At 47.2% G+C, this 17,277-nt stretch overlaps 1 protein-coding gene across 2 annotated transcripts in view; it reads left to right on the forward strand.

Moving 5' to 3' along the window:
- CEP290 (centrosomal protein 290) overlaps positions 1-17,277 on the forward strand; it is a 1,500,249-nt gene that overhangs the window by 204,344 nt on the left and 1,278,628 nt on the right. For both annotated transcript variants that reach the window (XM_078678872.1, XM_078678869.1), the window contains exon 6: positions 8,866-9,009. In XM_078678872.1, the coding sequence (XP_078534998.1) occupies positions 8,866-9,009 (144 nt within the window). The remainder of the gene's footprint in view (positions 1-8,865; positions 9,010-17,277) is intronic.

Genomic DNA, 17,277 nt, shown 5'->3' on the forward strand with positions numbered 1-17,277 from the left:
GGGAAGAGCATTGTGTATTTAAGTTCTCTATTCCGCAGCTTTTTCTTCACCTTCAGGAAATCGCGTTGGTGCTTTGTTACTAGCTCTGTATAGTCTGGGTACAGTGCTATTTTGTTGTTGTCTACTTGTATTGGGGGTGCTATGCGTGCTACCTGCAGGATGGTATCTCGGTCACGGAAGTTGAAAATCTGGGCTAGTATAGGCCGGGGTGGGGCTCCCGGCTTGGGCCTGCCACCCGGTACCCTGTGAGCGCATTCCACCGAGAAGAAACTGGATAATCCTCGAGGTTGCAGTTTAGTTTTGACAAGGTCTTCCACAAAGAGATCTAGTGCCGGAAAGCGCGCACTTTCCGGCACTCCCACTAAGCATATATTATTGCGTCAAGAGCGGCCTTCCTGGTCGTCAAGCTTCGCCTCCATTTGTTTGTGAGCTCTTTCCAGAGTCCTCACTTGTCTTTGTAGCGTCACTGTGTCTGTGGATAGAGTTGCCGTCGTGGATTCCACCTCTTTCAGTCTGTCACTGATTTTAGACACGTCCGTACGTAGCAGTGTTATGTCTGTAGAGATCGTTCCAGTCGATGTTTGCATTTGGGTTAGCGTGTACATTATGTCGTGTAAGGTTATTTCTTTAGGTTTTCCGGAGTGCGCGCCATCCTCACCTCCGTTGTGAGTCTCTGGAGCCTGGGGTCTGTCTCCACGGTAGGCATATTTTTCTAATTTAGTTATTTGCATCGCACGTTGGCCTCTACCTCCCATAGTACCTGAGCCGGCTGGTAGGTGCAACAGCTAGGCGGCAGGGAAGTTGGTAATCGCCGCTGCCAGACAGCGTGAATAGCTTCCACGCACTGCCTTTAGGTTTTCGTGCCTCCCACCACCGCCGGCGCTGAAAGTTACAATGTTTGTTCAGTACCCACAGAAGGGCTAGTAACTGTGTCCATAGCTGTTGATGCTATGGCGGCCGGGATTTGGCCACAGTGGGAATATATGTCCCGTTATTTCCCGGATTGAGTGGGGTTTTGGGTCCCAGCGTGTTAGCGTGGCTGCCCCAGGTGTCTCTATGTCTCCTGTAGGTGTTTGTCGTGCTTCTACGAACTACTGCCAAAGTACCACCACCCGGGCCACTGTGGGTCCCGTACACTATCCTTTATTACCGCTGGGCACTGCTTTTGTGTTGAGGCTCCAGCTGTAAAATGTCGCAAGCTAGCATTCCACAGTATTATGACCGTGCATCGCAGTAGTATTTACACGGGTCTTTCGCTCCGGGTCACGTATTCACTGTGGGGGCAGTAGCGGGGAACTAGGTCTGCTCACCTTCAGGCCCACATCATCGTTATCTCCTATCTGCAAGCCGCGCCCACACTCCACTCCTGGTCGTGCACACTCCTGCCGTCTGCTCTTGTGGCATAGTCCCCGCGCCCTGGCGCGCGTGATCTAGACCTTCGATCTTTTATTCTTCGGTTGTACCTTCTTCCGTGGGCGATGGGCTGGCTGCTTCTCGTTATTTGGTGCCGGGCCGCCGTGTGAGCCTAGATCCCGTCGGAGCGCGGGCCTGACCCGGGTGCGCGGTCTGTCCTCTCTCGGGTGCTTCTGTTGGTATTTACCCCCAGCAGCGACAGTGGGTGTTCAATCTGCGCTTTCCGGGCCCTCCATGGGCAGCTCTGCCGCTGTTACTCTTTTACCGCAGCTGCGCCTGCGTCCCACGACTGTGTCTGCCTTTACTCGCTGCCTCCTCCTCCGTGCGCTGCATCTTCTCACTGGAGTCCCCTGCTGCTAATGTATGTGCAGGCCCCAATCTTTTCACTTGGCGCCGTGCTTTACCAGGCTTGCGTATTGTCCCCAAATCATCAGCGATGCCAGCTGTGGTCCTTCGGCGGCCGATCCTCTGTTTGGAAATTCGCCGTGCTGATGGATTTATGCCAGGTTCGTCGGGAGAGACGCTGGTGGTCGCGGAGCTCTCCTAGGCAGCGGCCATCGCTGTTGGCTGCCAGCCACGCCCCCGATTGATGATTCTTTGCTTTAAAAATATAATGTTCATAACAAAAAATGCAACTAGGAAAAAAAACATTTTGCTTAACTACTGTGAAATTTTACGTTCCATTTCTTTGAAGCATCATTTAGTAAAATCTGTAAAAAAAAAAATATTCATAATGGAAAATCAGTGTAACTAGTTGCAACAAAATGATACGAAACATGAAAATAAACCAACATTGGCAAAGCCAATAGTTATGCCATTGGTGGTCAGCATTTTGGTTTTGTCAATGCGTGTCTGGTTTTCACATGGTTTTTGTAAAACATTATTGTTCTGGGAGCTGCCGGACTTTCATCATTATAACCAACATTGGCAAAAACAAAAATATTTTTGGTCTAAAAAAACACGCATTGCCACAGAAGTTCCTGGCACTTAACAACTACTTTGGGTGCTGATATGCTCCTTGTGAAAGAGCAGAATGTTGTCACTCACAGTGAAACCAGCCAGTAAATAGAGAGAGATAGAACTTTAATAAAAACAAATGGTCTTGGTCAACACCAGACCTAAATAGGGGTCTGAGTCTTAAAGAAAGTTTCAAAAGTGCATCTATGGTATGTCCTTTTATTAGTACATTTTTTTTAGCCTTCATGAATTCACTAGAATTCACGGAAGTAGGGCAGGAAATCGTACTCCTAGAAAATATTTGTGAACTGCTTTTTAGCACAAGCAAATATGCATATATAGATTTGCTCATGTGAAAATCTGTTGAACGGTAACATGTTCACTTTCCTACAAACTCCTTTTTTTCCCCAACCTTGGAAGAAATTTTACTTCTGCCCTTGTCGGGAGGAAATTTCCAACCTTTCTCTGTATAGGAAAATATTAGAGATGAGCTGATGAAAATCCATAAAATATGCAATTTAGTAGGTTTGCATAAACTCAAAAGAGCATTCCAACCATGGGGAACCTCCAGCCCCAGTATGTAGATCTGCGGAAAGGTGGCAAATAAGGGAATTGATAGTATTCAGACCCTAGTATGGTATGAGCTCTGGCATAATCAGAGAGGCTATTATCAGAGCTCTTACATAATGAGATTGCTGCCATAATGTGTCACTGCACTACAAGGTATTAAAGGGACAAGTGGATTATTTTGCAGGACAATTTGTTTTATTAACCAACCTGTACCATGGACAAATAGATATTTTATTAAATTCCACATCCCTGTTTTAATATTAAAAATGTTTACATTCTGAAATTGTGAGACTGTGAATTAAATATTACTGAGGTCTGTAGAAGGGTAGTGACTGTCTTCAAAGCTTCTCAATCACTGTTATGCTCATTCTGTTAAACACGTGCACCCTATTTCTCTCCAAATGTGGATACATCCGCATATCTTGCACCTCATCTCTTTCCTTTTCAGGACCTTCTTTTCACTTTTCACTTTTCACTGAAACACAACATCCTGGAAATAGTTGACACTTTTCGGAAATACGATAATAATCACTCAAGTGAAATATAAATGGAAACACATTTTTTTTTTGTTTAAATATTTCTATTGGAATTTTGTATTTCATTACAGTAGTAATGCTATCAATAAAAATCATTTCATCGTAAATTACATTAACATATGTCAATAATCAATTGAGAGGTCACTTTGAAAAGAACAGAATTCATCACTTATTACATGCTCCTACATTGCACAGATGGTATTATGAGCATTCGAAGTGTTATCCTGTGTCCGACAACTGATTTGATGTTAGCATATTTACTAGCCTTCGGTTGAGTACTGTCAACTGTAATCGGGGATCATTGTGTATTTCGCGTTCCTTTTTTGTGTGCTCATTTGGCGTTTAACATGTGTGTTCCCATCGACCCAGAATAAGTATACATAGAATACCCCTGAGACCATGAATCAAACTATTACTGTTGCCTCATTAGTCCTTTTTATTAACTAAGGGCATTTTAACTAATTTCTTATATTTTGGGTTCCTTAAACCAAATATATTTTGAAAATAACTGTAGGCACCTGCTGAGGTCTTTTTTGGGAATTCCAGATAAACTGGGCGCACGCCTTGGTAACCGCTAAATGGTGGCAAGCAAGAGTAAAATGGTGTAGGCAATAGGGCGAGTGGTAATACCTCACAACCACTCAGAAAGGCCAGAAAACTGGTCTACAATGAATATGAACAACTGTGCCCCTGCACTAACAGGTATGTCTGCCCTGAAGATTCGCATTTGTTCCTTGCGATGAAACACGTGTTGGCTTTTTGAAACGGAACAATAAACAGAAAATGGACACTCTAAATACAGAATATTGATTGACTTACCCGTCTCAATAGATGAATTGTCACTGAATTACGCATCTCCACCAACTGTTTAGATTGATGTGCTATATGTCACTATTACATGTAAACAATCATATACTATTTTGAAGCTGCACACATTTGTGTTAGTGCAGGGGCACAGTTGTTCATATATTTTGAAAATAACCATAGTACTATATTGCAAATGTGACTGTCATTACAATACTTACACATATACAGTACAGTGAAAGAAACAACAATGTACAATCTTATTCAGATCAAAAACATATATACATATGTACATATTCTCTTTTGTACACACTTTGTTGGTCCTACACGTTCGTTCTTTAAGTGCTACAAGAACCTTTCCTCATTAGGTTCTCCACTATAGCTTTACTTGAGGTCTAAAGGAGGTCAGGGACAATTTTGTGCAATTTTAAAGACTCAAAAGTTAGGTATGAGTTCTCAACAGAATTCTCTATTGGATATATTATGTGTCCAAAAGTCCTCTGAACCTCTCAATTAGAGAGTGCCTTTGAAGAATGCCAACGCGTTTCGACCTTCTATATATGACCTCAAATGTGATGTGAAGGTCTTCATCAGGGCGATACAATTTTCACGTGGGACATTATGCCTATTCCTTCTTCCATTTATTGCAGGAAAAGTATAGTAGTTTTCTATCGTATCCTGTTAAAGGTTGTTCCCCAGCTGATCTCTTTACTTTCAATTTGGCGTATAGCAGTGTATTTCAGCCTGTTCTCCCAGTTGTCAGCCTTTGCCACAATCTTGCTTCCATCTTAGATTTTATTACACGTCGACTGCTGTTTTGTGTGTTCTGGAGTACAACTACTCTGGCGCCAGAGGGAAGCTGTTGGGGAGCTACTAGTTATATGATTATGTGTTTGGTCGTGGTTGCAGTATATTTTACAGTACCAGGTGTATGGGGGGGGTTTGAGGATAGGTACTATGTGGCATTCCGGGTCGTCTGAGGTTGTCTTATTGCAGTGCCCATCCTGGATGTCTGCATTTGGTTATGTGTTGTCTTCCAACGGACTACGAGGGGATACAGGTGGAGTCTGCGAACGGGTGGCTGTCTGTGATATCCGTTGTATTGTTTTGTGAGTAAATCCGTGCATTAGTTGTGCCCACTCTAGAGGGATTGGGTGCTTCCGTATTCCTCTCACTTCCTCATCCCGTAATACCTCTTCCTCTGCTGCGCACCATTTCTTCATGGCCCCTATCCAGGCTGCTTTGGGCGGGGGGGGGGGGCGGGCCCGGGGCGCACCAGTGCATGGCTATACCCCTTTTTGCTAAGAGAATGGCTAAGGATGCAAAGCGGTACTGTACCTCCTCTGTTTTCCACCTGCGGAAAATGCCAAGGGCACTGGCTTCCCATGACGACCTGGTCAGAATGTTGGTTGTCTCACGGAGTGTTTGGTGTATTCTGTCCCAGTATTGGTGCACAGTGGGGCAGTCCCAGAACATATATTTTAAGTCCGCCTCGAGGGTCTGGCATCGAGGGCAGGCAAACTGTGTGTCATGATAAAAACGGTGGAGGCGTTGTGGGGTGAGGTATGCCCTGTGTAGCATATTGAATTGAATGTTCCTGAAATGTGTGTTCCTGGGTTTTCCCAATCTTTATCATTGAATACCTGACCCACTTCATCCTCCCACGTCTCTCGTAGTGAGTCTAGTGGACGGAGAATCAGTTGCCGAACGGCTTTGTATAGCCAGGTAACTAAATGTCTACCTACCCCAGTGTGTAATATAGTGTGTATTACTGGGTGTATCGGGGGCTCCCCCGCATTTGGGTCCCAGTAGGGTCGGCCGCTGTCTAGTAGTTGCCGGTGTAGTAGCAACTGACCCAGGGGGAGGTCATGTTGTGCGGTCAATTGGGCATATGTTATTAGTTGTTCGTCCTCGAACAGGGATTCCATCTCCGTAATTGAGTGATCAGTCCAGACCTGGAGGGCGCAGGCTGTATAGTACTTGTCGTTGCCGGGGAATTCCCACTAGCAGGAGTAAGGGTGAGTAAGGAGGCTTTCCCCCGGACATACAATGTATTTTCAGCATACACGTGTGAGCTATGGTCACTTGTAAGGGGTAAGTGCGTTGGGGTTTGGTACCTGGCATGAGCAGTGTCCGTATGGCTGGGAGGGGTATCCGCCCCTCTTCCATGATTGTTTCTCCTATGTAACGTTCCGCCATCCAGTGCGATAACCTCTGGAGTTGTGCCACCAGAAAGTATGCTTCGAACAACGGGGCTCCCAGTCCTACCTGAGTTGTGGGTAAGTAAAGCCTGGTTAAGGCCACCCTATGGCTGCCTCCCCCCCAGATCAATGTTGTCAGGAGCATGACTAACTCTCGAAAAAATTGGTGTGGCGCATCACTGGAAGGTTGGTGAAGTGGTAAAGGAGCTTGGGGACCATTATCATTTTTGCAAGGGCTACTCGTCCGATGGGGGCGAGAGGTAATGTCTTCCAGAAGCCCACAGCTGTGTGTAATCCAGTTGGACCTTGCGGTGGATTCCTTCATACAAGACTGTGGGGGAATGAAACAGTCTCACCCCCAGGTATCTAGGTGCGGCAATGCTCCAGGCAAGTTTGTGGGTTCCCACCAATATGTCGAGTGGGGCCAAGTGCGGGCTCAGTGGGAATATCGTGGATTTGGCCCAGTTGACCTTGAGACCTGAAGCCGCCCCAAAGTCGCTCAGTGCTGTCCAGATGGGGGTGAGGTCACTTGTGACATCTCTGACATAGATCAGGAGATCTGCATATAGTGATACACAGTGTAGTGTATCTGCTATCGGTATACCCCCAGCGTCACCCTCCTGTCGCAGTCTTATTGCTAGGGGTTCTACTGCTAGGGTGAATAAGAGGGGAGACAAGGGCACCCCTGTCTAGTCCCCCTTTGGCCGGGAAGGGAGCGGAGATATATTTGCCTATCCTCATTCGTGACGTTAGGCCCTTGTAGAGAAGTTTTGTGTACTTTATCAGGATAGGTCCTACATTGAACCTGTGCAGGACAGCAAACAAGTATGGCAGCAACAGGGTATCAAAGGCTTTTTCAAGGTCCAGTATTAGACATGCCGCATTAGGGAAATGTATTTTCGCCCTTCTTGGACATGAAACAATCTTTGTATGTTCTGCGAGGTATTACGCGTCGGAACTAATCTGTTTTGGTCGGGATGAACCAGTGACGCCAGAATCTGGGAGTATCGGTGCGCCAGGATTTTGCCTAATAGTTTACAGTCTGCATTTAACAACGTTATTGGTCTGTACGAAGCAGGGAGGGGTAGGGTCCCTTTGGGGTTTGGGAAATGTAACCAGAATGGATTCTCGAAGTGAGCCTGGGAGTTTCTCTCTAACGCATCCACATACGTGGCGACCGCCCTGGGAACCAGGTGTGCAGGAAAGGTACTGTAATATTCGAGCGGGAAGCCGTCCATTCCTGGGACTTTGTTTCATGCCAACGCTTTAATGGCGTGGGTGATGTCTGGGGCTTTGATCTTGGTCTCTACCGCTTTTTTGTCAGCGGGTGGTATACGGGGAATATGCAACGGGCGAAGGAACTTAGTGATCATGTGTTGATTTGTTTGTGTAGGGGCCCAGTGAATACTTGAGAAATAGTCGTGGAAAATATGCAGTATCTCTACTTGCGAGTGTCGAGGGGTCCCTGTTTTGTCAAGTAGTTCCGTGATCGGTTTAACGTCTACGTCTAAATGGAAGCTAAATTCTTAACTTGGATTACCTTACCATACATTTTACGTTCATTGTTCAGAAACCAAATTAGTGTTTTTGTCATTAAAATTAAGGATATGAAAATAGGGCCCATTGGAACCTGTTTCAATGTCATTTTTAATTACTACAAGGTCTGAGACCCGAACGGACCGTGGCCACTTAAACCCTGATAACACTGGTAATGACTAGGCAAACAATAGCGACGGCATTGCTATTGAGTCCCACCTCTAGGTTTTGTGACTGGCCTAAAGAAGTTGTATACTGCAGTGATAAGGCAGAGATCTATACATCTCCCCAACCATCAAGGGCCATTAATTTTGACAAAATGTTTGCAGCTAGATTTTGGAGACACATTGAGCGATGTGTTGTACTGTGTAGTGGATATTCTCCTGGCTTCTGCAACACTGCCACTAATACTTCTTTCTGTGCTAAAGTATTCATATTGAATCCTAAATGAACGTATAAAATGTCAATTCACGGTTTGCTGTGGGCATGATTGAAAATATCAAAACTCCCTGAAGTTGGCTTGTCATGTTAAAAATGCAATACAATGACATGTTTTAAATCCCTTCTATATCTTGTTTCTGTGTAAATGTCAGTGAAGATTTGAAAAGTTTCACTATTGTTTAAATAGCTGGTATTTCTACTCTTTAGAAACGCTGAAACGTACATGTATTAGGTCTGCATTTCATATGGGTATGTTCCTGAATGGAAGCAAAGTTGTGTATTTACTGTAAAGTTTAGGAGGAATTAGACTTGTTTTTGATAAATCAAGCATGTGATTGTCTCTTTCTTGTTTTTAAAGAAATTCATCACATTTTTTTTTTATTTGTCATGTTTTTTTTTTAAAACAGAGTGCCCAACTGTCCACCGGTGGCCGTGATACCCGCTTTTTGCGTGACGAGATCCGTCAGCTCGAGAAACAGTTGGAACACAAAGACCGGGAGCTTGCGGAAATGGAAAAAGAGCTTGATAAAGAGAAAAAGAATAATGAACAAGTGAGTGACATATTTAGGTTTCTGGTAGAAAAAATTTGAAATCAATTACAAGCAATTTGCTTAAATGTAAATGGAAAGTTAAATGTTGGGCATATCAAATATGTTCAACTTACTTTTGGAAAAAAGAAGACAAAGATGACTTCCACTCTTAAAAAGGAAATAGAATCATGTATGAGACCATCCTGGAAAAGCCTTTGCTGTGTTCAGGTGCAAGCCTTTGTGCAGCTTCAATCCCAGAATGGTTTAAACCTAGTTCACGGACAACTAAAATAATTACTAATCCTTTTAAATACACCTCAGACCTTAAAATTCAGGACTATAATTGAATGCCTTTGATATTCAATATAAAATTATCCTCTAAACCATGAATTTCAAAACAAAATTCATGTTCTTCCGTACATTGTGTATGAAACCCTTTGCTCTTTAAATTTAGACAGGAAACTATTAGATGTGTAATAGATATAATAGAGTGCTAATATGTACTCCTGGTAAGGACATCAACTGTTAGTTTCCAGATACAATTAAAACTAGGGGCCTGATTACAAGTTCAGCGGTCTATCGGAACACCGTACCCATGGTGGAGGTGCCGGGGCAGTCGCGGAGACCACTGCACCAGCGATCCGACCGCCGTATTGCGAGTTTGGCCGTCAGAGCGTTTTGGGACAGCCGCAACCACCAGGGATCCGTGATCCATGTCAGTGGCGCTGCGGTTTTGGGATCAATATGCGCTCCCAGCCTTTTCATGGCGGTGAGCCCGCCATGAAAAGGCTGGCGGTGAGGAAACAAAGGGGGCCCTACAGAGCCCCCTGTTGGCCCTGTGCATGGGAGTGCATGCAGGGTGGCACATGTTCCTGTGTGAATGCACACTTGTTCTTGCAGGCATGGACCGGTTAGTCCATGCTATGCAGGAATGTCCATAGGCAGTCCTGCTGCAGTGCAGTTGTAAGGTCACTATGAACCTTTAAACTTCACTGACGCGAGACTGCAACGACGTCTGCCCACCCGACGACATAATTACTCGTAATCTGGCGGGCAGTGGTTGTGTTTGGTGGTCCTGGAGCAGGGCGCAGGAGTGGCGGAGTGACAGCCAAACTCATAAGCAGTCCCTAACATACAGTGGTTTACACAATGTCACTGCAAATCAGTGAGTATGTAATACATAGTATAAAACTTACATTAGTTTCTACAAATGTGAAATATTCAAGTATAAAAACCAATACCTGAAATGTAGTAGCCCACTGTAGTAAAGTGCCCTTTTTATCATGGTCACCCCTACTTTGGCCACTGGTGCTGATGTTTTTCGACTGATGTTCACTGGGTCCCTGCTAACCAGGCACAGTGCTCTTTCCCTAAAAACAAAGTAAAATAGTCTAATTGTGTTATAATTGGCACACACTTTAGCACACCTGTAAGTCCCTAGTAAATGGTACCACTGGTACCTAGGGCATGGGTACTAGAGATGGTCTGTAAGGGCTGCAGCATATATTATCCTGCCCTAAGGTACCCCCATACAAATTGCATGCAGACTGCCATTGCAGGCTGCTTAACATAGTGCAAACCCAGAGTGCAAACCCAGAGTGAAAACACCACATGGCTGCGTTCCATACCTAAGTCACTGCATATAATATATGTAAGTCACCCCTTCAACAGTCCTTGTAGCCCAAAGGCAGGGTGCATCATATTACGTGAGGACATATCTGCATGAGCAGCTATGCCCCTGTGCTGTCTAGTTCAATTACTAGATGGTACAAGTGAACAGGAAAACTACCTTAAGTATATGTACTACGCACTGGTAATTTGGAGTTCCCCAGCTACATGATCGCTTTACTGCAAACTATGGTGTTTGATATCAAACACCTTATCTTAATAAATCTGTACTGTTGTCAGTACTAGATTCATTGCAACCCGCACCTAGAGCGCACCTCAGAGGTGCCCCCTGAAAAACCTACCTGTTTCTAGTGTTCTGGCTAACTGGTATCGTCCAGCCTGCCACCACAGAAAAGTTTCTGACCCCCTGCAGGTGAGAGCTCACGCTCACTAGGGCCAGAAACAATGCCTGCTCCAGAGGAAGGTGTTCACTTATCCTTCAGCAGGATGTCTAGGTAATCTGCATACCAAGGCTAGGGACTTCAAAGCAATTTCAGCCTTTGATATGTGACCTAGTCTTCCCCCAGACATGGGAAATGTCACCCCTGCCCCGAGACCCATTTGGCACCAGGATAGATGGGTAATTAGCTCTGCTAGGAGGCGTGGTGCACTAATAGGCCAGTCACACCCCTAAGGTAGGCTGCCTGATTTGCTCCACGAAAGAAGGGTTCCACAGTTTTGGTTTTGGTGGAAATAAGAACTCTGGGACAGGGTTATGCCCACTCTCTAAAGGAAGTGGTCATATAGCGGGGGTTGTGACCCCAAGTGTAAGCAGCACATTGATTACTACCCTTCACTCCCCTTAAGTCATCTACATAGATTATTAGGTAGCCCCTCTGACACCAGGAACTCAGATTCACCTGACAAGAAAAGAAGGACCAAGAAGAGGGTAAGGTGCGAGAACTGCGGACTACTGGTGGACTTTGGTGCCAAACCCTGCCTGCCTGTCTGCCTGCTGTTGTCCCGACAATCCGACTTGTCCTGCAGCTTTGCATCCTCCAAAAGCCTTAAAGGGCCTCCAGCACTTTTCCAAGCCGTCAGCAAACCCCTTGAAGTGGAGTACCCACTTCCCTGCAGGCTCTGACCGTAATGTCCGGTTAACCGTTCTACTGACTACCAGGTCCACTGACTCAGCAGCCACCCAGGAGGAGGTCACTGTGCTCCAAGAGGTCAGATCCGTCTCCCCACCAAGCGTGAAGACGCCAGGATCAACCGGAGCCGCCTTGCACCAATACCGGGGGTACCGGACCCATTGCAGCAACCAATCCGGACTCCAATGCCACAACGACTGAGCAGCCGATGAGAGACATCAGCTTTGCAGAGGCCAACACCAGGAGTGGCCCAGCTGTCCTATTTGTCCCCCCCTTTGCACTTCTAACTGAGAACCTTGGGTGCCTTTGACGCACATGCACCAGCCGACCAAAACGCTCTGCACCAGAGCTCCCTGGCCCGGGCCCATGACAACCGATGGCGCTCCCCTGCGTCTAGGAACCCCACAAACTTGCCCCCATTGGGAGCTCACAAACTTGTTCCGCATCTGCAGCTGGTTTCTAGGTGATCCCCCTCTTTTTCTACAGTGTAGCACGCAAGGCTACCAACTCATCCAGCGCCTCTGGACACTCGAGGACAGGTTAATTTGAACTGCTGGTGGTACTTTAGACCTTGGCCCCTAGCACACTAAGACCTAAAGTGACCCATGAGATTTGCTTACAAATACTTGTATGCAGTTTAAGCATTACCACATAAAAACGTATTTCTGTGAAACTTTTACTTAACTTCAAAACTGGATAAACTGAAAAGTCCTTGCCCAATAACAAAGTTTGTGGCATTAAAATAAATATAAAAACACCTGTTATTTTGATCTATGGTTTCTTCTTGTGTGCCTCATTTGTTGACTCTGTGTATTCAACAAATATTTAACACTATCCTCTGATAAGCCTAATCTGCTCGTCCACGGTACCACATAAGAGAACATTTGGGATTATTAATTTAAGCCCTATGAGCCAATAAGAGTCGTCTGGACTTTCTGCATAGTGTATCTTGTTTTGGTACATTACTTAAAAAGCCAGCTTCCTACAAGAGGTCAGGGATTTCTTTTTTCCCCTACTTCAATGACTGGTTGCTGAAAGCGGGCTCGCCCCAGGCGGTCTTCTCCCACCTTCAGACTATGGTGAACCTCTTCACTCGCTGGGGTTCACTATTGACATGCTGAAGTCACAGGGCGTAGCTTGGCCGCTGATCATTGTGGCAGAACAGCTCAAAGCAATCACCCATTATCCTGCGAGAATCCGGCATACACTCCCTGTCGGGGGGTGTCATCACAAGTTGTACCATAGTTGTGGGGACGTGCATAGTGCCCGGTGTTCCTTTTTTGGAACCGGTACATCCCACAACCGTTGGGAGACGTCAACGGCCTACGCAGATTGCGGCAATCGGCTGTGTGGAGAGACCTGCGATGTACCCGAGTGTGCATTAGAGGCCCAGAGAGATGTGATCGACCCGCGCTGAGGAGTTGGTGCAGGCCGGTGCCTTATGACCCACGGACAATCATGAGAGGCCTGCATAGTGCAGGGAGGCCCGCTGGAGATCGCACTCACAGGTAATGTGCGGCTTAAAGGCGAAGAGGAGGCCTGACTTGGCGGAGGAGTGTGCTGGACCCTGGGGTGAGTTGAGACACCACTATTGGAGGTGGGTGTGGTGCCAGGCGAGGGCTGGGTGCCCCTCAATCACTTACACGCGTACTGAGCCTCGGAAGGTGTGCAGTCCCCTGGCTAATGACTACAGCTCGGGTAGGATGTGTGTGAGCCCGACTCTCCTTGCCTCCATAATCCTGCACATTAACACAGATCCAGCAGCATCGCCGTTGAGTTGTAGTCCCCCAGAGTTGTCCCCTGAAAAACCTACTGGTGTCTAATGTGCTGTCTGACTGGTATCGTCCAGCCTGCCACCACAGACATGTTTCTGACACTTGCAGATGAGAGCCCGTGCTCTCTGAGGTCAGAACAAATGTGTGCTCTGGAGGAAGGTGTTCACACCTCCTCCAGCAGGATAGCTAATGATTTAGCATATCAAGGCCAGGGGCTTCAAAGCTCCTGCTGCCTTTGATATGCCAGCAGGGCTTTCCCAAGACCTTGAAGATGCCACCCCCTGCCCTGAGGCCCATTTGGCACAAGGACAGTCTAAAAATTAGCTATGCAAGTAGGCGTGTTGCACCGCCAGGCTAATCAAACTCCTAAGGTGGGCTACTTGATGTGCTGCACGAATGAAGGGTTCCACCATCTTGCTTTTAGTGGTTAGGAACTATGAGACAGGGTAATGGCCGCTCCCCACAGGAAGTGGTAATATAGGGGGTGTTGTGACCCCAGGGTTAATTTCCCATTGGCTACTACCCTTCACTCTCCTTAATGTCCTCAAATGTAGTATTTAGGTGCCCCCCCCCCCGACACCAGGAACTCAGATTCATCTGCCTGAAGAAAGAAGAGGATAAAGAAGAGCCGAAGATGTGAGAACTGTGGCCCAGAAGATAGACTCGCCCAGAAGTGAACAGTCTCTCCAAACCCTTGAAGGTCTGCCCAGCACTTCATCGACCCAACAACATCTCCCTTGAAGGGGAGGAGCCACTTCCCTGCACCAGTAGGCACCAACTGCATCTGCCTGGTACAGCATTCTATCAACCCTGTGCCCACCGAGGGAGCAGCACTTTAAAAATAAGTCTTTGTTGCTCCAGGAGGTCAGATATGTTTTGCTGCCAAGTTTGCAGATCCTAGGAAACCCAGGAGCCAGCCAGCACCAATAACCAGAGGTACCAAAGCCAGTTGCAAGCACCAAGGCTCGTTTGTGTTCAGTAGGAACACCACCACTGGCAAAACGTACCTGCACATCCATGGACTTCGAGAGAGACCAGCTCCACCCTGAGCGTGGCCCTGCTGTGTTTCTTTTCCCTCTTCTGCGGGTACACTGAGAACTGTGAGAGCCTCTAACTCACTGGCCCGCCGGTCAAAACGCTTCTGCACACAAGCTCCCAGCCTGGGCTCACAAAAACTGACTGTGTCTCTGTGGTCCTGAGACCCTAAGAGCAAAGCACCCCCTTGGGTTCTGTCGGACTAGTCCCCCGTCCTCCCTTGCAGCCTCTTTCTTACAATTTCTTTTCTCATTGACTTTAGCATGTAGCATTCAAGTCTACCACCGCGTAAAGCACCTCTGCACCCGAACACCCCAGGGCAGATGAAATTGAACTCCTGGTTCTGGCTCAGACCTTGGCCCCCACTTAGTCTAGAGAAGAACAGTCCTGTAAGTCATCTCTAAATGTCACTATGCAGTGAATGTTACTCCCATAGGATAACATTACAGTGTTTGAGGCTCATGCTTCAAATCTGACAGCTGTCATTTTCTACTGTTTTTACTTTACCTGATGCCGATAAATTTGGTGTAAAAAGTAAACATGACAATCTGAGTTATTTTTCTAAACTGGTCTTGAGTTTTTTCTTGAGTGTGTCTTGTTTATTGACTCTGTGTGTAGAGCAAATGTTCAACACTGGGGGATGTGGCCGAATGCTGATGCCGTAGGTCACAGGTTTTTGACCTTCTGCTAGGCGATTTCCCTAGCTGACAACATCCTGCCATTAGTTTGAAACTAGAGGGCCCCTTACATGCCAGAGTTCCCTAGACACCGTTGCATACCACAACTGATTCTGGGCAGCCTCCGATGCCAGAGAGAGAAACTGCCTGACCTGTTGCGGACCCAGGGTGGCGGTGCTGACAAGATGGCGGCTGCAAGTTGCCGGACACCACATAAAGCTTATGGTCCATACTACTGAATAGCCCTTGAAGGGACTTGGGAGGGACGAGCACTGCAGAGGTGTTCCTGAGGTGCGGAGACTCTGCCACCCTACCTGCCGGGACAAGACATGGCTCTATAGGGGCTGCAGGACCCTAGACTACCCAGGGAGCTGAAGGCACTGGAATACACTGGGTGAGTGAGTGCGGGCACACGCAACCAAGAACTGTGGGCCACACTTCCGGACAGCGGAGCCCTGCCGGGACCCTGACCGGGCGATTGAGCTTCTGCTGCCTCGCTTGGCAGGCACAGCATTGAAAGCGGAGGGCGGCGCTGCAACATACTGCCTGCTACTGGGAGCCTGCAAACAGACCAGGCTGTGGGCCACTGACTCCCAACGTGGAGGAGAAGGACACTAGAACACAACAGGAGACAGTTCTTAGTGGCCCTCAGCCCATTGGGGAGTACAGCAGCACAGGCGCATGCTGCCCTGCAGATGTACAGTTCAGAGTTGGTGCATCAGTGTGGTGGGTGGCCTGCCCCGGAACTTGCCTCATGAAGTAAGTGCTGGCTTATATATTCAGGCGATAAAAAAGAATACATGTCACGACTGGATGAGCCTCTGTTGAATCCCGGAGGAACGCTGACTTCTGTGCCCTGGGCCTTATGGCCTGCTCATGTCACTTTGGTGGCGAGGCAAGTTATAGCTTGGGCCCCATGTGCTGCACAGCATGAAGATTGAGATTGCCTTGGTAGCTGCTGCGTAGAAGCGGGATAGAACGGGTTCCCTGGACTGCTAGGATCCTGCAATAATGACAACGAGAACACTGCGCTGCACAGTGCCCACTGAGTGCCCTGACCACGTGCTCCAAAGTGACTGTATTGCTGGCTTTCTAGCGGGGCCTGTGGGAGAGGGCCCGCCCACAACCATCCCGGTGGTGGATCCTGCTTATCGCCCGAAGCTGCATGGGTGTCAGAGTCTGCAGTAGTTATGCCCATCCCTTGCTCTTAGAGATGCGGAGAGTGTCAATAAGATGTGGAAAACTCATATGGAGGGGGGCCGTAAGTGGTGGAGATGCTGGTCATAAATGGCCATACCTGGAATATAAAGCGTGCTCTACTATAAGATGTCTGCCGCCTTTACTTGGTCATTCAATTGAATATGAGATGATGTAGACAAGCTCGCCGGTACAAAAAGTTGTAGGTATGTGGGCGAGCGTCTACTATTCCTACCATTTTCATGTTGTTCTTGTTGGAATCTTCACTTTGCGGAAGGGGGGCTCACAACTTCATACTGTACCGCGAGTTAACTGGCATAAATCTTGTTTATTCCCCACGCCAAGGGACTGTAAGCGTTGCATTGGGAACCCTGTTGCTTGCCATACCTCGGGATACAGATTTACCATGATCCTACTGCCTTTCTGGAGGGGAACGTGGGAAAGGACAGTTGAGTACTCGAGTCAAGCATTGTGTTTTGGAAAACATTTCCCCTATTAGTAGTGGGCTGAGTCTCATTGCTAAAAATAATAGCCCACCCCACACACACACCGATTATATTATTTTGTGGTTCTACCGGTTTGGATCCCACTGGCGATATTCCGAGGCATTGAAACACTTTTTGTGGGTTTTATTTGGGGTTCTGGCTGCAGACGAGTGGCTCTGGCGATATCTATTTGGGGGGGCTAGACCTCCCCACAGGGGATGCACAAGAGATTAACGGGGCAGTGGGACCCCAGTGTGTCCTGAGATGGGAAAAAAAGAACTACTTGGGACCACTTACACAGAGTTGCTATCACTTAAACCACCCACAGGAACTGGAGCAGTGGTTAGGGTGGGAACGTTCC

The sequence above is a fragment of the Lissotriton helveticus genome, chromosome 1_1, assembly GCF_964261635.1.
Source record: "Lissotriton helveticus chromosome 1_1, aLisHel1.1, whole genome shotgun sequence".
Classification (NCBI taxonomy): domain Eukaryota; kingdom Metazoa; phylum Chordata; class Amphibia; order Caudata; family Salamandridae; genus Lissotriton; species Lissotriton helveticus.